This window comes from Mixophyes fleayi, chromosome 12 (genome assembly GCF_038048845.1).
Source record: "Mixophyes fleayi isolate aMixFle1 chromosome 12, aMixFle1.hap1, whole genome shotgun sequence".
Taxonomy (NCBI): domain Eukaryota; kingdom Metazoa; phylum Chordata; class Amphibia; order Anura; family Limnodynastidae; genus Mixophyes; species Mixophyes fleayi.
The window spans coordinates 7,081,742-7,106,631 of NC_134413.1; the positions used below are offsets into that span (position 1 = coordinate 7,081,742).

General features: G+C 42.4%; 1 protein-coding gene across 1 annotated transcript in view; it reads right to left on the bottom strand.

Annotated features, from left to right (window-relative positions):
• Positions 1–24,890, bottom strand: part of NID2 (nidogen 2) — a 46,276-nt gene that overhangs the window by 14,179 nt on the left and 7,207 nt on the right. Inside the window, exons 2-11 of the mRNA XM_075193314.1 lie at positions 22,850–23,152; positions 16,715–16,938; positions 15,431–15,939; positions 14,347–14,496; positions 13,450–13,695; positions 12,650–12,850; positions 11,995–12,222; positions 8,966–9,112; positions 7,643–7,771; positions 3,479–3,625 (exon numbers count right to left, since the gene is read on the bottom strand). Of these exons, the coding sequence (XP_075049415.1) occupies positions 3,479–3,625; positions 7,643–7,771; positions 8,966–9,112; positions 11,995–12,222; positions 12,650–12,850; positions 13,450–13,695; positions 14,347–14,496; positions 15,431–15,939; positions 16,715–16,938; positions 22,850–23,152 (2,284 nt within the window). The remainder of the gene's footprint in view (positions 1–3,478; positions 3,626–7,642; positions 7,772–8,965; positions 9,113–11,994; positions 12,223–12,649; positions 12,851–13,449; positions 13,696–14,346; positions 14,497–15,430; positions 15,940–16,714; positions 16,939–22,849; positions 23,153–24,890) is intronic.

The window sequence follows — 24,890 nt, forward strand, 5'->3', positions numbered from 1 at the left end:
TGCAATTCCAACCATTTACACTAGGGGGCGCATTATCACATATACATATATATATATATATATATATATATATAGTTTATTGATGATCTCTGATGTTACTTTTAGTGCAAATTGTAGATATACAAAAGGTCAGAGCCCTTATGTGACATTGTAACTCAATGATGTCACCAGATTCTAGTGAATGGATGGGCTATAATGTCATATTGCTTCAAACAGTGGCTCAGTGGTTAGCATTTCTGCCTCACAGCACTGGGGTCAATTCCCGACCATGGCCTTATCTGTGAGGAGTTTGTATGTTCTCCCCGTGTTTGCGTGGGTTTCCTCCAGGTGCTCTGGTTTCCTCCCACACTCTAAAAACATACTGGTAGGTTAATTGGCTGCTATCAAAATTGACCCTAGTCTGTGTCTGTATGTCTATGTGTGTGTGTTAGGGAATTTAGACTGTAAGCTCCAATGGGGCAGGGACTGATGTGAGGGAGTTCTCTGTACAGCGCTGCGAAATTAGCGGCGCTTTATAAATAAATGATGATGATGAAACAGTAAAATGAATCCCCCCCCCTCCTGCTGATCCGCGACAGGTGTCCTATTATTCAGAGCACTGGAGTAGCTCACCATGTAATCACAAAGATTACAGAAGTCACCTGAAGAACCAGAGGCCGTATACTGCACACAAAGACATAGCTGTTTCCCTCTGATGTCTGTCAGATGGTTACACACATTCCTCTGTATGTCTACTGATCACAATCAGCCTCAGGGTCACATCATTTAAAAGTTGAAAGCAGAGTTTAGCTTAGAACACCCTCATTAACAGACAGGAAGTAGAAGACAAAAGCAGGCTGTGTTCAGGGGGCCGTTTGAACTCTACACCTTGATGATTTCTGGGATAACATGTCTGTAAAACATTTGCACCGAGATATTCTGGTTCGCAATAAATGCAACATTGAATCCTTTTATCCACTTCACACGTCACATATTTGTAAGATAATGTAAACATACAATAGGATATGGTGTTGGTTTAAGCTATGTGATGCTTTTGAAAGTGGTTTTGAAGTGCCGGTTTGTTAAAATTTGTATTAACAATCGTGCGATATATTACCGCAATTCTGCAAAAAGAGCTTCCACCACTGTGCATTCATACAGTCACGGATGGCTAAAAAGTGTTAATAGAATTTTTACTGTATATACATTAGAAAGGGTTTAGAAACCATATATGTGACATGATTTGATTGTTCAAATGGATTCGGCATGAATTGAATGTTATAAAGTACGGTTGGTTATGAACGGCTTATTTAGCAACTGTTGTCATTTTCATGATCGTTACAGGGCGGCCATTTTGTTCTTCAGTTACGGTTGGTCAACACAAGGGAAATTTAATAAAGGCTTTGGGCCTGGTCTTGCCCCACCCCCTCCAAGGTCAGGGAAAAGTAAATAACAAATGCCTCCAATGTGCGAGCTGGACTCAATTAGCGTAAGTCTCTATGAAGTTTCCATCCAGTTATAAAAAATGAGCTGTGTTGGCCACAATCAAGTTTGCAGATTAAAGTCAACGAGATGGGACGTCATGTTCAAGGCCGTTAGCAGTAGACAAATGAACAGCGGGTTAATTATTAGTTAATGACAAATAGAGGGGTTTAATAATTGCCTACATTAGATGGCCTAGATAACAAAATCCACGTTTCCCTGTGCTTTATTCTTGCCCATCGTTGCACACGATTACATAGATATTTATAGGTAAGCTCTTTTATTGCCATCAAAAAGTATTTTCTAAGATCCTAAATACCAGGGTTAATTTAATTAGATTAAAGACATTATGGCCACAACAACCAATCAGATATCAGCTTTTGGGCCCTGCTCTAAAGAGTCCTATGGTTATTATTTCAAGAACTTTTGATAAAGAGTTCTACATCTTAACCCAACCCAAAGCATTATAAAATGATTGTCCCAAGTTTAAATTTATTAATTAGACATTGAGATTTAACATTTTTGCAAACTCGTCTCCCAAGGAGAGATGGGCACGGGATCAAAAATGGCCAGGGGGGCCATAATTGTGATGGGCGGCCTTGGTTAATGTCTTGGGAAAGCATAGGCCTCAAAGAATTATTTATGCTTAGTCTTTTCTCTTATCTTGTTTTCCTCTATGCCAAAATATATTTTCAGTTGTCTGTGAAGCATTTGCCATTGAACAAGAGATGGATAGCTCCTGTTAGCTTAGCTGCGTTGTCTTTATATAAGACAACGCATCCGAACTACGATTTTTTGGATTTAGTATGTGGTACTATAATCGTCTACCACTGCAAAATTGTAACCACAGCAGCGGCTTCGATATCAAACCCCTCGTCCCTGAACCCCTTGGACCCTGAACAGAATTGCCCATTCAATAGCTCACCATTCATAGACTTCACAAAGGTCTTAGGGTCATTTATATTTTGAAGTACCAGTTATCTGTGGTTTGATTGGCTGCTACAGTAGACCGTTTCAGAAGGTGTTGGATTCCTCTTGTGAACAACTTCCATGTCGTCATCATAGTAAGTGTATAAGTGGACAAACATTGCTACATAGGATTCATTGGGAAGTGTTTCCCATCAGAGGAAAAATGTTGGTGGTCGAAAATCTTTTTCCAACCTCAAAAAACAATCAATAAGACAGATATCTTCCTGAGGCTTCAAAGTTAACCACATTAACATGAAGCAAAATCTCGGCTGAGGCACCCAACCAACAATTATACAGAAACCTCCGGGATCGGTGCTGAGCTTGTCCACGGCAATGTCATATATAATGTACAATCCAAACCGTAGTAAAAGTACAATCAAACTCGCACCCAATGAACATTTGTAAGACCAGTGACTCAAACAACATGGAGGACTCACAAGTACCAAAACTTTGAAGTATGTTTATTAGTAGAGAAACAGCAGGAATTATGCCAGCGTGACATATGACAAGTATGTGTGGGTTCGAACTGTCTAGACAATGTTATTAGCAGTTGTGTATAGTGGGAAGGAATGAGGCCGGCCTTGGCTTCAGCTACTGTCCTTTATAAATGGTCAAGCTCATAAAATATACTGTACCAATCACTTTGTGGAAGTTGACATTTTTACTGAAGGCGGATTTATTCCAGCTTACTACTATAGTTGCCTACAGATTGTCAGAAACAGGCCGGTAAGGGTAGTATGGGAGGATTCGGCTGGAGAAGTCTGCCTGTGCCAGTGGACTTTTCTCAATAGTCTTGACTGGTGGGTGACTTTCCATTTACCAGTCTCTAGGATATCTTGGCGCTTACCCACCAGACTTCTGGGAGCCATCTGCTGGGTATGACGGCTTCTGAGCACAGTCTATCTCCAGCATGTTAACAAAGCAGGGCTCACTGGAATGCTATACTTTGCTATTTTATCTTTTTGACACAGAACAGCCTTTAAGAATTTACGAAAAGAGGTGGAGATGCATTTCTGCCAGAGATTAGTAAATTAAGATATATTCTTACCAATACAAGACTCTCCGCTCCTCACGTAACCAGGAAAACATTCACAGGTAAAGACTCCATCGCCGCGCGGGACACAATGAGACGTGGCTGTATTACAGGTGTGGGTGCCGTCTTCACAAGGGTTCCCGAATGAGCCCCCCCCAGATGCTGAAAAGCAAACAGTCAGGATGTTTAATATGAGAAGTCTAGCTCGAGTTTAATAATGCAATGCTAGGAGTACAGAAGCATAAAGGAATCATTAGTTGTGATCCACCTATGCACCACAAAATCTACCCACCTACTTGTCAAACAACTATTTTTAAAGTGCTACTAACCCCTGTTGTTTAACAACCCCCTCTAATGGAATATATTATTAGTGTGTAATAATCATATTGCAGGGATTCCCTTTACCTCCTCCTAAAGCTCTCTCTTTAATTTTATTATATATATATATATATATATATATATATATATATATCAGAATATTTATTAAGTCCATGCCCCTATATATCTGTTGTTAATCCTAATCCGTGTAAAAATATGTTAAAATGTAACAATATAGGGATAAAATTAACTAATAGACATTAAATCCCTGCATAACAGGTGATACTGTCCAAAAGCAGCCTCAGTCCGACTAAATTCAAGCACAACTGGTTAATAAATGTGATAATGTTGTTATTAGAAGGAGCAGAGCATTATAGATACATGGAAACACTACGGACTGGGTCTGAATAGCCCCAGACATGTTCACAATGGCAGTTGACACAACGCTACGTGAAAGGATTATATTCTCAGCAGTGGAAAAGAATTCTTGTCCTGTACGGCTTACAGCAGTGAGTACAAGAAGACAGGACAGGATGGAATACAGATATAACAGATGAGAGAGAGGCTGTTACAGTAATTACACACTGCAAGGCAGTAATATATAATGGGGGAATTCATGAAAACTAACTCACAGGAAAAAGGTGGGGAGAGAGAAAGAGAGAGAGAGGTGGGGAAGAGAGAGTGATAGAAAGAGAGGAGTGGGCAAGAGAGAGAGATAGAGGAGTGGGCTAGAGAGAGAGGTGGAGAAGAGAGAGCGGTGTGGGGCAGAGAGAGAAAGAGAGGGAGGTGGGGCAGAGAGAGAAAGAGAGAGAGAGAGGTGGGGCAGAGAGAGAAAGAGAGAGAGAGAGGTGGGGCAGAGAGAGAAAGAGAGAGAGAGAGGTGGGGCAGAGAGAGAGAGAGAGAGAGGTGGGCAGAGAGAGAAAGAGAGAGAGGTGGGCAGAGAGAGAGAGAGGTGGGCAGAGAGAGAAAGAGAGAGAGAGAGGTGGGGCAGAGAGAGAAGAGAGAGAGAGAGGTGGGGCAGAGAGAGAAAGAGAGAGAGAGAGGTGGGGCAGAGAGAGAGAGAGAGAGAGAGAGGTGGGGCAGAGAGAGAAAGAGAGAGAGGTGGGCAGAGAGAGAGAGAGGTGGGGCAGAGAGAGAGAGGTGGGGAAGAGAGAGAAAGAGGTGGGGAAGAGAGAGAAAGAGGTGGGTCAGAGAGAGAGATAGAGAGGTGGGTCAGAGAGAGAGATAGAGAGGTGGGGAAGAGAAAGAGAGAGAGAGGTGGGGAAGAGAAAGAGAGAGAGAGGTGGGGAAGAGAGAGAAGAGAGAGAGAGGTGGGGAAGAGAGAGAAAGAGAGAGAGAGGTGGGGAAGAGAGAGAAAGAGAGAGAGAGGTGGGAAGAGAGAGAGAGAGAGAGAGAGGTGGGGAAGAGAGAGAGAGAGAGAGAGAGGTGGGGAAGAGAGAGAGAGAGAGAGAGAGGTGGGGAAGAGAGAGAGAGAGAGAGAGAGGTGGGAAGAGAGAGAGAGAGAGGTGGGGAAGAGAGAGAGAGAGAGAGAGGTGGGGAGAGAGAGAGAGAGAGAGAGAGGTGGGGAAGAGAGAGAGAGAGAGAGGTGGGGAAGAGAGAGAGAGAGAGAGAGAGGTGGGGAAGAGAGAGAGAGAGAGAGAGAGGTGGGGAAGAGAGAGAGAGAGAGAGAGAGAGAGAGAGGTGGGGAAGAGAGAGAGAGAGAGAGAGAGGTGGGGAAGAGAGAGAGAGAGAGAGGTGGGGAAGAGAGAGAGAGAGAGAGGTGGGGAAGAGAGAGAGAGAGAGAGGTGGGGAAGAGAGAGAGAGAGAGAGGTGGGGAAGAGAGAGAGAGAGGTGGGGAAGAGAGAGAGAGAGGTGGGGAAGAGAGAGAGAGAGAGAGGTGGGGAAGAGAGAGAGAGAGAGAGGTGGGAAGAGAGAGAGAGAGAGAGGTGGGGAAGAGAGAGAGAGAGAGAGGTGGGGAAGAGAGAGAGAGAGAGAGGTGGGGAAGAGAGAGAGAGAGAGAGAGGTGGGGAAGAGAGAGAGAGAGAGGTGGGGAAGAGAGAGAGAGAGAGGTGGGGAAGAGAGAGAGAGAGAGAGAGAGAGGTGGGGAAGAGAGAGAGAGAGAGAGGTGGGGAAGAGAGAGAGAGAGAGGTGGGGAAGAGAGAGAGAGAGAGGTGGGGAAGAGAGAGAGAGAGAGAGGTGGGGAAGAGAGAGAGAGAGAGAGAGAGAGAGAGAGAGAGAGAGAGGTGGGGAAGAGAGAGAGAGAGGTGGGGAAGAGAGAGAGAGGTGGGGAAGAGAGAGAGAGAGAGAGAGAGGTGGGGAAGAGAGAGAGAGAGAGAGAGGTGGGGAAGAGAGAGAGAGAGAGGTGGGAAGAGAGAGAGAGAGAGAGAGGTGGGGAAGAGAGAGAGAGGTGGGGAAGAGAGAGAGAGGTGGGGAAGAGAGAGAGAGAGAGAGAGAGAGAGAGAGGTGGGAAGAGAGAGAGAGAGAGAGGTGGGGAAGAGAGAGAGAGAGAGAGAGAGGTGGGGAAGAGAGAGAGAGAGAGGTGGGGAAGAGAGAGAGAGAGAGAGAGAGGTGGGGAAGAGAGAGAGAGAGAGAGAGAGGTGGGGAAGAGAGAGAGAGAGAGAGAGAGGTGGGGAAGAGAGAGAGAGAGAGAGAGAGGTGGGGAAGAGAGAGAGAGAGAGAGAGGTGGGAAGAGAGAGAGAGAGAGAGGTGGGGAAGAGAGAGAGAGAGAGAGAGAGGTGGGGAAGAGAGAGAGAGAGAGAGAGGTGGGGGAAGAGAGAGAGAGGTGGGGGAAGAGAGAGAGAGAGAGAGAGAGAGAGAGGTGGGGAAGAGAGAGAGAGAGAGAGGTGGGGAAGAGAGAGAGAGAGAGAGAGAGGTGGGGAGAGAGAGAGAGAGAGAGAGAGGTGGGGAAGAGAGAGAGAGAGAGAGAGGTGGGGAAGAGAGAGAGAGAGAGAGGTGGGGAAGAGAGAGAGAGAGAGAGAGGTGGGGAAGAGAGAGAGAGAGAGAGAGGTGGGGAAGAGAGAGAGAGAGAGAGAGGTGGGGAAGAGAGAGAGAGAGAGAGGTGGGGAAGAGAGAGAGAGAGAGAGGTGGGGACGAGAGAGAGAGAGAGAGGTGGGGAAGAGAGAGAGAGAGAGGTGGGGAAGAGAGAGAGAGAGAGGTGGGGAAGAGAGAGAGAAAGAGGTGGGGAAGAGAGAGAGAAAGAGGTGGGGAAGAGAGAGAGAGAGAGGTGGGGAAGAGAGAGAGGTGGGGAAGAGAGAGAGAGGAGGGAAGAGAGAGAGGAGGGGAAGAGAGAGAGGAGAGGAAGAGCGAGAGAGAGGTGGGGAAGAGAGAGAAAGAGGTGGGGAAGAGAGAGAAAGAGGTGGGGAAGAGAGAGAAAGAGGTGGGGAAGAGAGAGAAAGAGGTGGGGAAGAGAGAGAAAGAGGTGGGGAAGAGAGAGAGAGGTGGGAAGAGAGAGAGAGGTGGGGAAGAGAGAAAGAGACTGGAAAAAGGTGAGGGACACAGAGAAAAAGAAAGGTGAGGTAGAGCAAAAAAGAGGTGAGGTAGAGCAAAAAAGAGAGGTGAGGGAGGGAAAAAGAGAAGAAGGAGAGGTTTGGTATAGAGAAGAAGGGAGGGATAGAGCAAGAAGAAAAAAGGGAGAGGGACAGTAGGGGAGGGGGAAGAGAGAGAGAGAGATGCTGTGGAAGTCAGTCACCGAATTCTGGAATACTCTGTGATGAGGAACCTGTATTCATCATGTACCTCAGTGATGTCACTGGCTCCTAGTGACGTGATAGGCCGCATTCTCATGAATATTGATACACACCACAAAATGGCTGCCTCCACTGCGCTGGGACAACTGGTAGATGACATAGTAATAATCAGACTGCACATGGACACGGTACTTACACACGCAGTTCCTCCCGTCTGCGGAGAACACGTGGCCCGGCAGACACTCACACCTGAAGCTCCCCGGAATGTTCAGACACTGAGTGTTCTGCCCACAGTTGGCGAGTCCCACGTCACATTCATCCACGTCTTGGAGAAATAAAACAAACACCATAAGTAGCTGCAGTGAGATCTAGGACTGGTTCAGGTTTGTGTGTAAAGACCGTCTGCTAAATTATTTACTGTAGAAATTGTGATTAGACAAATCACAGCTCCTTTACTCCAGAAAATTACAATAAAACTAAAAATCTTAAAACCTTCCGAAGTATAATGTGACATTTGTGAATTCCGTCTGTATTAATGTCACATATTTGGGGGTTTTCCAGATTGCTCACTTGTAAAGAAAAAAAATTACTTGCGTTTTTTTTCACAATTAAGATATATTCACAATTAAACGTGCACTCTCCCCATTCATGCCGATAAAGACAGTATACACAATATTAGTTTTTGAATTGCATAATTTTTTACAGAAATTTACTGCTTAATTTCTAATTCAATCTTTGGACAATTTAAATGAAGCAGTTTATTACCTTCCCCCAGATTACGAAGCTACAAATGTTTTTGTCCTGCTGCCTTCTGGGGCAAATAAAGGTAGTATAGAATCTGTTTTTAAGTTTTCAGGGGAATCCCGCTACAACGTATTGTGTGTAAAATGTTGTCGATAAAAATTGTGAGGTTACACAAGACAACTGCTGGGCTCAATATTAAAGGACACATCTGACCGCAAATACACGAAGGGCACCGACGTTGTACAGGAACTCAAGGGTTGTCTACACGTGCGGTATCTCTGTTCCAAACGAAACGCAGCTGGAGAATCCATCCAGAATAACAGCCCTGTATAGAGAATCACCGGCGTCTGTATTGTGCCGCCCCCGCGGTTCACACAACGTCACAGATACATGCGGCTCTGGGATTACTGCAAGAAAATGATGCCGATATCCAAGCTGTGTATATTATCATCGTCTGCGTGGAAAGTGGTCCGGTATAAAGGTCAATAGATCTCTACGCCGATCTATTTATCCGCGGTTATTCCTTGTGGAATATAACTTGAGAACCAGCAAGTTTGGTCGAGCCATTAAAGAGGTCCTTATACAACCGTGCAAAATACTTTCACTAAAACACTTCTAAAAGGTAAAAGGCGTGTGACAACATTGTTTATTATTGTGCAGATTAGAGACCCTGTCTGCAGGGAGACAATTAGTGAACAGGAGATGACGAGACAATGACAGTGTTATGTCTCTGGGACTACAGAGAGTCACAATATACCAGGAGCTGCAGACTCACCTGTGCAATCCCTTCCGTCTCCCTGGTACCCAGATGCACACACGCAAGTGTAATTCAGTCCTCCCCCGGGCTGACACTGGGCCCGTGTGTCACACATGTGCGTTCCATCGAAGCAGGGGCTAACTTGTACTTGCTCCTGGGAAGAATCTGGCAACAAAATAAATACAATCTTTTGTAAATAATATAATTAACCAACACATGCCCTTCTCTGGAAAAGCTCACAACACGAGTCTAAGTGCAAGAAATGACGGAGTGACCACTGAGTACCACTGACCTAGAGGGGGGATTCTGGGAACCTGTAATTAGCCCAGCACTGCGTTGTGTATCCGGATGGCCAGTCTTATTGCCAAGTTTCTGCACCCCATCAAACCTCATTAATGCTGTGTGTTTTTGGGCAGCACGGTGGCTCAGTGGTTAGCACTTCTGCCTCACAGCACTGGGGTCATGAGTTTGATTCCCGACCATGGCCTTATACATTTAAGTGCCCATTTACATAAATCTAAACCCTGCAAAAATGAACACTTGTATTAAGACTCTGTAAAAGTGATAAATTGTAATAGGTCCAGGATCTAATAGATATTTTATTCATTCAGATGTGGGACAGACGTTCACTGAAAAATGGCAGCACTTAGTAAGCAACTGCTGAATGAGTTTCTGCACTGACATTCAACAAGGCAAGAACTCTTCTCTACGCTATAGTAAAGGCTTTTTTCAGTTTATCGCCTTATACCTGTGTTTTGTGCACAAGTGATCCATCCATCTGCTTTGTAAAGTGACACGGGGCCTCTAGTTAAATCTTTTCACACTGCTCTCTGGCCCCTGACGAAACTGGCAGCTCCTCCTAAACCGCACATCCACTTACGCTCTCTTTGTCACTCAGACATTTTCGCCTCCAGCCCCCAAATAAAGGCACTATTTGATTTTCACGAGCATGTAATTTGCCCCGACACTTCCTACGGGCTTTTGTCCCCCTGACATTCTCAAAGGGATCTTTATCTTCCTCTCTTTGTGTTTGGTTAATGAGTGGTTAGACCCCCACTTCGGGAGACTTTATGGAGCACACAAGGTTACTTGACTTCCTGACCTGAAAGCTGCAGCTAGATTACTCATGCAGTTAATGGATAAAAGAGGGTCTTTGTTACAAGGACCCTTCCCTCTCAGCACACGGATACACAGGATAAAGCTGGTGGAAAGACATCTTATTGAGGAAGAACATAAAACACACAGTGACACAGAGCTATGACAAAGCAAACACTCCTTTCTGTTGAAGCACTTCTGAAGGTCGGGGATTAGCCGACAGTCATCCATAACACAGAGGTAGGATGGGGTCACCTGTGCTAATATTTATGCTGTTTACAAACACTCAGTAAAATAGGAAGATTTGCTAAGGGAAACGCTGCTTTGATACTTCTGTCTGAGCGTTATATGGGCAGCACGGTGGTTAGAATTGCTGCCTCGCAGCGCTGGGGTCATAAGTGTGATTCCGACAGGAGCCCGATCTGTGTACAGTTTGTATGTTCTTCCCGTGTCTGCGTGGGTTTCCTCCAGGTGGGCCCGGTTTCCTCTCACACTCCAAAAACAGGATAATTCCTTCCGACAAAAATGAACCCTAGTCTGTGTGTCCAAGTGGTAGGGAATTTAGATTGTAAGCTCATTGGGGCAGGGACTGATGTGAATAGTTACATATTCTCCGTACAGTGCCGAGTAGCATTATTGACGCTATATAAAGGATAATAAATATACATTCATTTAAACGGACCTGGATTTCAACAGCTTTTCTATTTTAATCTGCTAGGTGGGGACGCTACATGTAGCTTTCGTGAGTCTTACGCACTTTGGATACAGCCATTGCGCCAGCAAGGAGCAGACCCCATAGACATCAGGGAGAAGACTCTACAGCGAATCTGATTTTTACCAACACACAAAAACACAGCTGAGACACTGGCTGTAGGCAACCTGTGGCTCTCCAGCTGTGTGTTCCCCAGGGAATGCTGGGACTTGTAGTCCCACAACAGCTGAAGACCCACAGGGTGCCAGAGCATGTCATTGAAACCTCAGTTAGCGAGGGCTGAAAACAAAGAAACACTGAAGAAGTAGAACTAACAATTAGGGATAGATTTATAAAAACTACAGAAAAGTGGAGGCCTTGCCCTTAGCAACCAATCAGATGTTTGCTCTCATTTTCTAGAAATGTACTAGATAAATGATAGCTAGAATCTGATTGGTCACTATGGGTAACCCCTCCACTTTTCTTTTTCACTAGTTTTGATAAATCTACCCCCGTAGTCTCTGTTATAGCGTTACACAACTGCTCACTCTCAGCGTCCCATTTACTTTGAATGCGCCGAGTTATTATAAAGGGGGAGAGAGGGGGTAATAAAAACATAAAGGACAAGAGTTAAATGAAAGCTAATTGAGAAAGAATACAAAGTTACAGACACAGATTGACACAGGGTTGTCCAGTTGTATTCTCCAGGGATATTGTCCTGATTTTTGGAGTGGAAGAGGATTTCAGTCAATTTATTCTGACACCACTTGACCCTACACATTGTCCTCAGGAAGGTGGCCTGAGGGCGTCTCTCAGAGAGATTGTCTGGACACCCCCTGTGTGGGGGTAATGGTGATGACATAACAACGGGGACACTGGCCAACAATCATTAACATGAATAAGACGGTGGTTAGCTATGAAAAAACAAAACAAATACAATGACTCAGACCAGTTCCATCTCCAGCGCATCTAAAGTACGTCACCGGCAGCCATTTTGTTGAAGCAATATTTATGACTATGCAGATTATCGGTTAAGAACCACCGATGTCGCGGAGGCACTTACTGATAATCTTGTATATATTGGTCCAGACGAGAAAATCGCTGCCTCCAATACAAGTGCATTTAAAAGGGGATAGATGGAAGAATAAACTTAATTACCACATAGTAATTTTACAAGCGACCTGAACCCTAAGCACACTGCAGATAGGCCGCAAGGTGGACATATTATAGAGTGGGTTGGAAAGGGGACGATTTAACCTACCGTGAAGCGATCCGACGTGGCTGGTGATGGCGAATCGGAGAACTTTCTCGTCCTTATTGTAGAGAGCAAACACCCGATCCACAGAGAGCTTCTGCGCATTGGGCGGGAACCTCTGGGCATGGCTGCAGTCCTGGAATGTTATATTCTGCTTCAGTCGGTAAGATAACCTCTGAACCTCGTTATTCTGCGACGTTACTGTGTACTCCCTGTTAGTCGTGGACGTCACGACTGAAAATAAAACAAGACAAGCCGGGTTTTAGACGACGGATACAGATAGAAAATAATCAAGCGATTATAAAAACATAGTTTAAGTTTCACAAATGTTTCGTACAACTTATAGGGAAACCTGAGACAATAAACTATCTATATAATAAAAGGATCACTTTGAAAGTCCCAAAAACAAGGAACAAGGCTTTATTCATTTATCCCATCAGTTCACTGTAGACATCACTAAGATGCTACATGTAGTTTTATGTCACCCCCTCGTACTGGACCGGGCGACCCTTCTTTTGTTGCTAAGAAAAGTTGTAAAGTTTAGAAACTATTATTAAAAAAGCAATAAAGTTTATTTTAAAATGTTAGTAATGCGTTATATCTAACACAATCTACCTCAGAAATACATCGGCCCTTACCCACCAGATGTGTAATGTTTTACCTGATCCAGAATACTGGTAGATTTCATAGTATGGAGCAATCTGGATGGTCGATGTCTCCGGGATGTAAGGAATTTTCCCTCTAATTGAAGTCCGTAAATGGATATAATTATCTGAATCGAAGCCATCTGCGGTTTGCGTAATATAAATTACTTCGTCTCCCGGGGAAAATACGGCTTCGATGTTGTGGACAAACTTTGCACCTACGCGATAGAGGGGAAACAAAGTTACTTAGCAAAGCATTTTAATCCGATTTATTGTAATATATGATGTATCTAAGAAAGCAATACCGTAACATAATGTTATAATGTGGGCCCCGGTTCTCTCCTCCACACTTCCCTGCATCGGGGCCCGCACAAATATACACACTATACTGCATGCCTTAGTTCTAAAACACTACATTATTACAGACAAGCCATTAGTCACATGTCAGTAAGCACTTAGCAGTTCATTTTGCTACATTGGAATTGTTTATTTGTTGCTATTTTTACAATATATGTATTTTTCCTAATAAGTAATAGTTAATAAGAGGTGCTTAGAGAGGTATCCAATTTTATATTCATTACGAATATTTATATAATAGATCATAGATAATATGGATATTATAAGTCTACTTGGGGTTCCATTCTGTTGCTTTTTTGCCTCCACATCTCTTGGGGAACTGCCAACATCCTTATTTATATTTGTAATAAGTTTATGCCAAATATTCACTCCAAAAGATCAAACGTTTAAAATAAAACAAAAAACGCTTGTTATAATATACACTTATGATTTATACAGATTAATAATCCATTTCGCTCACCAGTAATGCTGAATCCATTCTGATGTCCTGGTTTCTCCAGCGCAAAGAGCCAACCAAACAGGCCGCCAATAGCAGTCAGCGGCGTCAAGGACCAGGACGCAGGTTCAGGAACCTGGCTAATGGCGGTGTAAGCTCTTCCGTCATTCACCACAATGTATGCATGCAAGTCGATGCCATCAAAACTGACGGGCGTTTGCCCCACAAGCAGAGACCCGCTCACTTTCCCGTTGACGCGGTGTGGGGCTCCTGGGAACACAGCGAGGGTTTAATTACAGAGCGTAAAGCAAATTAATCTTCACACAAGCAGAGATGGAAGCTGTTAAATCCTTGTGTTGCAATCCACAACCCAATCATATATGTAGTGTACAAAAGTGGCCCCTCTGCAGGAACAGTGTAGGGGCCCTAATTGAGTGCCATCACTGACGTCTATGTATATCACACATGCTAAGACAGGACGGAATAAGCCCCATCCACTCAAACCCATCTCCGGATGAGCCCCCAAAATGCCCACTTTTGAGTAAACCATGCCAATAGCCACGCCCCTCTTCAGGGCCACGAATCCGGACATCTTTGAGGTAGAGTATACTCCATATACTTTCCGCTTCTACCTCAAATGATAAACAAATGTTTAACACACCATTTAAATCAGTGACTGTGTCTGGTAATGTAATATTGGTCATATCAAGCTGCAGGTCTTCATGGCAAATGCCCGATTTGCCCGCCCAGGCCAGACGAGAGTGACCCACATGATAACAAAACATGAGCCCCAACAAAGGCGTTCGTCTTTGACCCTCAATGTCCCTGCACATGAGACTGTACGTTGACTAACCTGCACACAAACACTATAGGACAGGTGCATTGATTAGGAACACCTCATACACCTAAATAGCCAGTTACCTTTCGGTAGACAGTGCACCCCATTTCCATAGTAATTATCCTGACAGTGGCAGCAGAATCCAGTGGAATAGTCCCTGCAGAATGCATTATGAGAACAGTGACCCGGTCTCCTCTCACAGGTGTCTCTATTCACGGGGTTAAGGGGAAGCACTAGAGGGGGATAACGGGAACAAAATAAGAGGTGTTAAGGGGTATTTATACCAGTTTTATCCATTTATGTAGAAATATTTCACCAAAATTAAAAAAAAAAATCTTGTTTTCAAGAGGCCTCCGCACAGTAGAAGCAGCCATTTTGTGGGCCGAACCATAATGTATAAGAACGCAGCCTGTCACTGACATCTGGTTCCTCATTGGCTCGTTAATCTCGGGGAGGTCACTAGTTCTGAGTGAATCGACGGACTGAATATGGGTTCAGTTCACAAAGTGTCTGCTTTCCTTAATATTCATCATCTATTATTTGTAAGTCAACACAAAATGATACAGTACTCCCCTGCTCAAAAATAATCGATACCTATAACAGCTTAGTGGTTGGTGGCCAGCTAGTTCTTGAAATATAACAGGGGGTAGATTTACTAAAACGGAAAAGTGGAGGTGTTGCCCGTAGCAACCAATCAGATTACAACTGTGATTTTCGAGAATGCACTAAATAAATGAGAGCTAGAATCTGATTGGTTGCTATGAGCAACATCTCTACTTTCACTTTTTAGAAGTTTTAGTAAATCTTCCCCCAGGAATGAGAAGGGAGTCAATCGCGTTACCTGAATGATGGCAGCTAGTTACTCTCCGTTATATTTTGCATAGAAGTTTTAGGAGGTGTATCTGCCGCCTGCAAACAGTGGAAGCAGGTGTTTCGTGGGCTGAATGAACATTCATGAGAATGTTTCACCTATCAATGCACTATGAACTGGCGATGTCACAGACTCATATAGAGAACATAGGCGGTCGTACATTAAGTATTAGCAAGGATGGACTATATGTGTGGAGAGGACTTACAGAACTTATTTCAGGAAACTAGAGTTATTCCTTAATAAACGTTAAATATGAAGCACAATAAGATATTTATGTATTTAGATGTAAGTCTTACCATCAGTGTCGAATCCACCATGGTCTTCATAGCCATAAGATGGTACATTGCCAAGATCTCTACTATCCGATGACCGAATCTGAGGTTCACTTAAGGGACCGTCTCTACCATACAGAGTCCTACTGGACTCCTCCTGAGCCGGTGGTAAAGGATTGTTTGGTGGATTATAAGGCAATGACTCTTGCTCCACCTCCAAGTCGGAAACTAAGGTAGCGGGATCATCAATGTCTAAGAAGCCACGAGATCCATCCACTTGCGAGTTATCGGTTGTGGGGGACTCTGTGGTTTGACCTGCAGGATAGTCTTCATCTTCGTAGGTATCGTCATAGTTGTTCTCCCCATGGTTTTCCAGGTCTTGGTGTTCAGGGAAGTCATTGTGGGAGTTTATCAGGGGTATGTCCCTTTCCTGGGCATGAGAGTTCACCACTTTAGCTGGTATTACATTGTCAATTTCTGTAATGCTGCCAATGTGGAAGACCCAAACTCCTGGGATCCCAATATTGCTTTTTCTAGAAAAGAAAAATAAAAGGAAAGTATCTATTTAGGTGGGGTAAACCGATGGCAGCCTGAAAAATTCATGGAATATCTATAGTGTGTCTACTTTTTTATTCAGTAATTCAGTTACTATTGTGTTCAGTAATTAAAATGAATTAATAATGCATTTCTAACACTCAGTGCTAGAAGAAAACACTCTAAAATACTGCACAAATACAAGATGTGTCATTTTATTTCAATTCTTTGTTAGTGAATTATGTGGTCATGTTCCTCAACTATAAGCTCTAAGAGTCTGCGTCCACGCTTCAGATTTGAATAGCGGACGTCTTGAAAGGGATATTAAACGGAATAACTTACTCTAAGAATACATATGTTGTATGGGATGTCCGACGAATAACGTTGGGGCATTCTTACATCAAAAAGTAAAGGGCGAAAAGTCGGGAGTTTTCAAAAGTAATTGTTTTTTTGTTTTTTTTTCCATTTTGTCCTATACATCAAATGGTTATCACCAGCAATAACTAAGGATGCAGCCTATCCAATCACTAGGAGCCAGTGACATCACTGAGAATGCAGCCTATCCAGTCACTAGGAGCCAGTGACATCACTGAGAATGCAGCCTATCCAGTCACTAGGAGCCAGTGACATCACTGAGAGTGCAGCCTATACAGTCACTAGGAACCAGTGACATCACTGAGAATGCAGCCTATCCATTCACTAGGAGCCAGTGACATCACTGAGGCACTAAGAGACGATGACATAGACACTAAATAGGAGGAAGTTCCCACTTACTGATAAAGATTCTTCACAGACTGTTCCCCGTTTGTAACGCTGTAATAGGGAGCGTCTCTCTCAGATTCACCCCTGCTGAATCCCACTCTGGCTGGGAGGTCGATGTGTACATTGTACGATTCTTTGGGCCTAGTTCCGAAAAACTGGAGTCCATGCTCGGGATACAGAAATATAGCATAGGAGTCGGACTCATCGTACGCTAGCACGGCCTGGAAGGTGTTAAACTGCGGAGCCAAAACAGATAAGTCAAATTATGTCACATGCACAGGAGGTTTTATTCAACAATCATAACAAACAAAATGTCTTCAAATACAGATTTTATGTCCCTATCAAAAAAAATAAATAAAAAAAAAATACAACATTCTGCAAACCCCAGTTTTACAAAATATATACACACAAACCCATATGCAATTCAGATTATAAACTTTTGCAATTGCTGTATCTTCTTGAAATGGTCTTCTTGGATTTATTAACCAAGTCTAATGTATCACATATTTGTTTATTTTATTTACATTTTATTAGATACATTATATTTAGTATATAACATAAAAATAGCATTGTTGTTTGTGTATATATATACTGGTGTATCGTATCTTTTGCTGTATCTAATTGGCTATTAATATTGTATTCTGAACGTTCTAATAATCTGATTGGCTACAGGTTGGTCTAGCCCCATGAACGTTCTAATGATCTGATTGGCTACAGGTTGGTCTAACCCCATGAAGTTTCTAATGATCTGATTGGCTACAGGTTGGTCTAACCCCATGAACGTTCTAATGATCTGATTGGCTACAGGTTGGTCTAGCCCTGTGAACATTCTAACATGGTACTTGCTCACCCACTTCAAATTTGAATAGATATGGACCTACCTGACTAAAAAAAAATACTAAAACACACCCAATGAAAACTGAAGTGTTAACAGTGATGTTTATAAAAATATAATTTCCAGGAATTTACATTTACACTAATATCACTTTAAATACCATTTATTAAAATATAATATGAATGTCCATTATACTGTAAGAGTCACCCATTAAGGAATACTGCAACCAATCAGATTCTAGCAGTCATGTTCAAGTCAAGTTTTGAAAACGAAATCAAACATCTTATTGGTTGCCAAGGGCAACACCACCATTTTTTTTTCTCTTTGCACCAGTCGTTCAAAAAAATGTTCCCATTATTTGAATTTATTTTTTCCCTGTATAAAATATCCCCTTAAAGTGAATCTTGTTCCCTGTCTGTATATTAACAGAACGTCCTTCTATGTGTACATGTGGGAAATCACCAGGTCCCGTTTCTGATTTGTTTTTTCTTATTTTAGTTTTGCTTTGTAGTTAATAAGTAATTGTATAAAGAGGTTCCCATACATCTCCCCCCCCTTGATGTTTTGTTAACTAAAGTAATTAACTCTTTACTGCTATACAGAAATCGCTGAACCGTAGATGAATAAGGAGATTTAATTTTTTTTACTTCACTCCATCTATCCTTGTATTTAATTTAACAAGGAACAAGTTTTTCCTTAATAGAAATCACAGTAATGCCTGGTACATTAGGACGTTAAAATAAAGCGCTCCGATCGCATGTAGTGAGCGCTAACAAAGCCTCTGACATCGGGGCTCTGGAAACAAAGCAAATAGAGCTTTGTGACAAGTGCACGATTCACAACGCTGCAAATTCTGCCTTCTCTGTAGCGTTACTGAGCGTTACCACTCAGTATAATATATTGGAAGTTCCCTGCGGGGAAGCATTGACAAGACTTAACGAACGCTTCTCTAACGCTCCGTTAAAAGCGAGGTCAAACGCTAGACCTTTGTCTATGAAACTTTATTTTTTAAAAGATTAAGGGGTATATTTAAGAAATCACAGTAATGCACTATCATGCACTTACTGTGGAAATCAGGTCCCGATGTGCCCTCCGCAAATTTATTACAGGTGCATCGCAGCAGATATCATGGATATCTGCTGCTTTGCACTCCTGATTTTTTTTGCGAGCAGTCACCATTCAAAAGTATGGTGACTGCTCTGGCCGCAATCTAACAAGTCCCGGAAATTTTTTTTTTTTCGGGAACTTGTCTTGATAATGTATGCCAGTTGAAGCTGGTGTACATTATCAAAATTGAAAGTTTTCAGTGCTGACAGCTCTGCTCCGAAGAGCAGAGCTGGACAGCGCATGTGTGGAGGGATCACATGATCCCTCCCTGTCACTCACAGCTCTCTCTCTCTGCAACGATAGTTGCAGAGACAGAGAGGGGATCTTTGTGCGCATGTCCAGTTCTTGGAACTGCACATGCGCAATTGAAGAATGAAGAGAACGAGAAGACCCGGAGACAGCGCTTCCGAAGAGGGGGGTAAGTATGATTTTTTTTTATCACAGAAACAGCAGTTTTTCGGAACTGCTGTTTCTGTGATCTGTTGTTCATAAATTTGAGAAATAGTTCAATCCTTATCCATGCGATAAGGATTGATAACCATTTATCACTTTTGCCGAACATTGATAAATGTGCCCCTAAAACTGAAAAAAAAGAATATTTCTGAGCCAGGTCATTATCTAGGTGTTTTAATATACTAATCTATGAGATAGGGGTCTATTCAGGACAATATATGCACATTACGGAGCTACATTGTTCTAATATTGATAGAAACTTTATTTTTGTTGTAGATGTCTAATAAAATAAACAGCCAGTAGTAGTTTCCTCTGATTTTTTGCCAGTGCTTTAAGTATCGTTCAGTGTAACGTCATTTAGATCGGCCTGGTCCGGACGATTGTCACGGTCCGATGCGGCAGAATTAATATCGTTGGATGATGCCACACACCGTTAGATTCAACCACTACCGGTCCCATTCACACTCAGAGCTGCCAATCAGATCTTGTTTGGGATGGATGCTTGAGTCTCGGCCAACGTTTATGGGCTGTGAGTGAATGGGAGATAATCTCTGATTTCCTAAAACTTGAGCACAATACAAAACATTTTGCACCATCCCTTTAACCGATGTCCTTCAGGATGTAACACATTTCGGGGCCAGCAAAAAATATTGCTGCCAAAATTCTTCTCAAAAAAGTTAATTTTAATCAAACAGAGCAGGACGGGCGGCCTTGTACCTCATTAGTGTTTAAGCCGTACTATTTTAAAACTACAAGAGGCTGCACAGTTCCTCAAACAATGGATCAAAGAGGGCTCACGGGGAGCGTTCCGCTAGAAAAGACACTGGCCCTGGACACCAGGGGGCTGGAAGGGGCGAGTTAAATCCTCGGTGCCAAAAACTCTGCAAATGTGAATTTCACACAGGCTCAAGCCAGGAGTGTAAAGAACATCCTTCCTGTACCAATATCGGCACAACACAGAGCCTGCTAAAATAATCTGGATTGTATACTGCGACTGGGGCCGCCCGGTGGGATCTCTACACCCTTCATATGCTGTGGATGATCTCAAAAGTATCCAGATTATGTTACGTTGTCCAAACGTGTCTGGATGAAAGCAAATGCTGTATTCTGCAGATGCTCCCAGCTCAGTTTCCACCAAACATCTGCAGCAGATACCAACGTTCACCATGGAATAAGAGAGCGGTTTTAAAGGGGTCCTCTACCCAAGCAAAACTTTTTTTTTTTTTTTACTTCTGACCTTTTGCACATATGCCATAAATGGTACCCCACAGTTTGGGACACATTCACTGCTGTAAATACTGTAAAACTTTAGAAAGTAACTTTAGAGCACTGAAATGATGTCTATAGATCCAGTTGCACAAGTCCCAGAAAAAATTCAGACAGCTGCATTATAAACCTTTTAATGCCCCGAGTTTACATTCAAACTTCTTCTATTAACCCGGTAGAAGTGTTTGTTACAGAACTGGATGGAATGAGTATATCCTAAACAGCAGGGGCCCTAGTAGAGGCTGATTAAGACACCATGAGGTCCCAGGCAGGATACTAGTTTGGGAACACCCCATACATAAAAACAGGTTAGAGTAATCTGGGTCCCCCTCATTGCCCAATGTCCCAGGTATAGATGATCCGGCTCCAGGTCCTGGGTTTGGAAAATGTTATGTTCAGTTACAGTTCCCCCACAAATTGGTCTGAAAATTTGGAACTGGAAACACTTTGCCCTTTGGTTCATCTGCAAAAGTCTGTATTCATTTGGCCCTGCACAGATGTGGCCTGCACAGGATATAACCAAGTTATAAATACAGTAATCTTGCAGTTCCATCTGTTCCACATATAAGTACATTCTCACACATGTGCATTGTCCACTCTGGTCTAATCACATTGTAGGTACAAGCTGCAGAATATCTGCCATTACATTATTAGTGAACCCCTGGGTTCTCTATAGACAGTCACTGGGACGTAGATAAACAGCCCAAATTAAAAATCCATCTTTAAACGGGTGCCAACAGTCCCTCACCCCAGCCCCCCGACATTCCAGGAACACAGAAGTGACAATAATTTGTAAAGCCCAGCATTAGCTATGCGTACAAGGTTTCGTGCAGCAATGACTTCCATATGTTGAATGAAAGATGAGGATCTTCCCATCGTGTGAGCAGCTGTGTCCTGAGCTTACATGAACAGGATTTTGAGTAACACAATTTCTTAACATAACAACAGTTTACAAGATTTTCTGTAACTTAAACAACTGTTCTCAAAACCAGTTTCCTTTACACACATCCAACTTCCCTCCGGCTACAAAGACTTGTTTTAATTAGTTTAGAAAACGCTTTGTACAAATAAACTTAATAAGATGTCAAAATCTGCTCATTATCAGTCACTTTACCCCCACTAGAGGATCTGCACTTGATCATAGTAGGGGGTATAATTACTTTTTCTTTTGAGTAACCACCATCTGTAATAGAGGATCTGACAGAGGTACAGAGCAAATAGTCACTCTGGGCTATTGCAAGGAGATCACCAAATTCAACACAGCCCCCCACCCCTAAACATATGGGAACAAGATGGAGATTGCAACCGGTGGAGCAGAGCATGCTGGGATATCGGCACGCCATGTATAGATTGGGAGCCGCGGAAGAGTTAAACAGTAGTCTAGTGCACTTCATGTTTGTAAGGGGATTTGACTGAAGAAAAACACAGGCACTTAAGATGAGAAACAAGATCTGAGGTTGGCGATGAGCCATTTACAGCTGAATCAACAAGACGGTATTGCAGTCTTTTAAGGGTCAATTAAAATGAAGGTTCAAACTCCATGGGGTAGCAAGAGAAATAAAAGACCCTCAACTTCCAGCTAAAAAAATCCTGCATTTTAGATTATAAAACCAGGGGTTATGGCCGCGAGTCATCCAATCTTAACTAGAAAGTATAAATATGTAAAATTGATAAATATACACACACAAATGTCACTAGAACATACTCACTACAAAGACAATATTGTCATATTCCTATAGTCAGCTCAAAGCCAATAAACAACATTATAACAAATCCCAGGGCAAAACATGAATAAAAATATTAAATAAAAAAAATGGAAGACCTGGTGAAAATATAGCATTCAAATTAATCATTAAACAATGCAAAATCCATGATAGTATAACACACAATAAATGATGAGTGATTCATGAAGACATAAATAAAATCCAATAATATTCCAGTAGTGTAAATATATATATGTATATATATATATATATATATATATATATATATATATATATATATATATATATATATAAAAATATAAAAGCCACTTAATTGCATCTATAAACCAAAGTTGACATGAGGTAGTTGAAGGCACTGGTGGGAAACATGATCCTCTATAAAAAAAAAAAAAAGCATATTATATTAATTCTTTACTTCTTTCTTAAAGGACAATGTATTTGCATGTCCCTGTACAAAAAAACAATGATTGGTTATTCCAAAAAAGTACTGCATCATTTTGCAAGATAGCGCTCATGTAAGATCGTAAAGAAAACAAAATTCTCTGCATTTCTGCATGTTCCCTTGTCAGCCCCTATATTTGTTGTTTCGTAAACATTAATACAGTAATATAGTCATTGCACCATGAGAATAAACACAAATGGAAAAAGTACACAGATATCTTGACATAACCTCCCTCGCATTTAGTAGATTTGGCTCCACTTAACTTCCTGTTCTTTCCAAGTAAGTAACATTCTTAGATGTCTGCAGATTCCGCTACTTACCCTATTGGAAGATTCCGACTGCCGGGTAACCTCCTCGTAAGGCCCCACATCGCTCCATGTTACCAAGAAGACATTTGTAGGAGAGAAGGCAGCTTGTGGGAAACCTCTTTCGATCTGTCTGGCTGCTGCACTGAGGATCTCGGGGGACCTGTCCTGCCGGTAGTAAATCTTCCCTCTGCCATTACTTGTGTCTATGTCCGATAGGAATGGAGCGATGACAGGGAAATCGGTGGGAAAGCCATCGTCCACGTACTGCGTTTCTCGGGGGAAGAACTGAGGGGAGATGATGCCATTGGTCCCTACCTGAAGGAGAAAAAACAAAAACCAATGCAGATTAGATTTTTTTTTTTAAAGGGCAAACCACAATCAAAGGTTTTTTTTGTCATAAGAGCATCTGTTATATATGATGCACATACATTTATTAGAACTATACTTGGGTCTGATGATGCAATCGCACCGACACTCTGTGTTTTGGTGAAGTGGGCGTGGCTTGATGTCATTGCTACACCCCCTTGATGAAGTGAATGACAAACAAGCCACACCCACCTCTTGTCCTACCTCAACCCCAAAAACAAGGTAGGGAAAGCAGGCAAGAATGCCTTAAGCATTGTAGGGTATTAACACGATGCATGGTGGTAAATTCCTACAGAGAGATTAAGACAAAATGGTAACATGAAATGTGCAGCAACAGATGAAATTCAATGTAGATAAATGAAAGGTTATCCACCTAAGCTGGGGAAATAACTATACTACTAAAACATGAAATATAATACAAGTAGGGAAGACAGAGATGGAAAAGAATACAGAGAGCAGCCCAGTGTCAGGCAGCAGCTGCAAAGGCCAAGAAAATCCTGGGATGCATAAAAGGAGGCTAAAGACACATAATGCAAACATGGTATTACCCATTTTATAAGTTACTAGTTAGACAACATACGGGGGTGCGGATTTGCGCCCCTCACTGTAAGAAGGACATAGAAAGTTTGAAAGGGTTCAGACCTCGTTCATAATGGAATGGTTGAATTATAGAGGTTAGAAAGACTAGAAGAGCTTACTTTGGGAAGTGCCTTAGAAGTGACCTATTTGTACACTTATATTTGAGATCAATATAAAGCTTTGGCTAATATTTTTTTTATTATTACCAAGGACTATACAGAGGACAAGGGATCATCAATTACAAATTGAAGGACAGTTTCACCATCAGCATAGGAAAGGGTTCTTTACTGTAAGGGCAGTTAAGTTGTAGAATTCTTTACCATCTGAGATAACAAATTCACTAATGCAATTTGAAAATGGATTGGATGCTTTTCGAACGCGAAATGGCGTTTGTATCTATAACTACTGGAGGGCAATAAGTGGTGGGATGTATTTTTGGGGTCAGGGAGGAATTTGTTTCCCCCTGTGAGGCTAATTTGGGAACTGTCAAACTCGGGGTCTTATTTCGTCTTCCTCTGGATCAACGCAAATACAATTTAAGACAGGTTGAAGCTGACAGCCCTGTAATCATGTGACTCGGATCCTAAGTGGGTTGATGTAGAGATATGTTCTATAGACTGTGAAATGATGCTCGTCATTAGTTACAGACACACTAACGTGGCGATAGCCAAATAAAGATACATCACAATAAAACAATCTTTACGAAATAACCATTTTGTTTTATTATTTATATAGGCTTTGTTTGAGAGGGGGGGGGGCTTCGCTTTTAGAAAATCCTCAATGCAAAAGATCACACCCAGAATTTCAGAACAGGTTTCTAAAACTGTGATATATAGATGATGGAGATTTCTTTTTGTTTGTTTTTTTTTTAAAAACACTTGTTGGCTATGGCTGGTAGAACATTTGCTATAGTATTTATTAGAATGGCTGCCTCCACTGTGTGCAAGCAAGGGGTACACTTTAAATAAATCCCATATAATTCAGGCCATACGCAGGTTGTCCCAGTCACTTACCCCAAGTAACAGGGCATGTTTGTAATTTAAAGACTCACGTGTGGCCAACATGGACAGAGACAACCATTTGATGCTCAGATCAAGCAATTGTATCA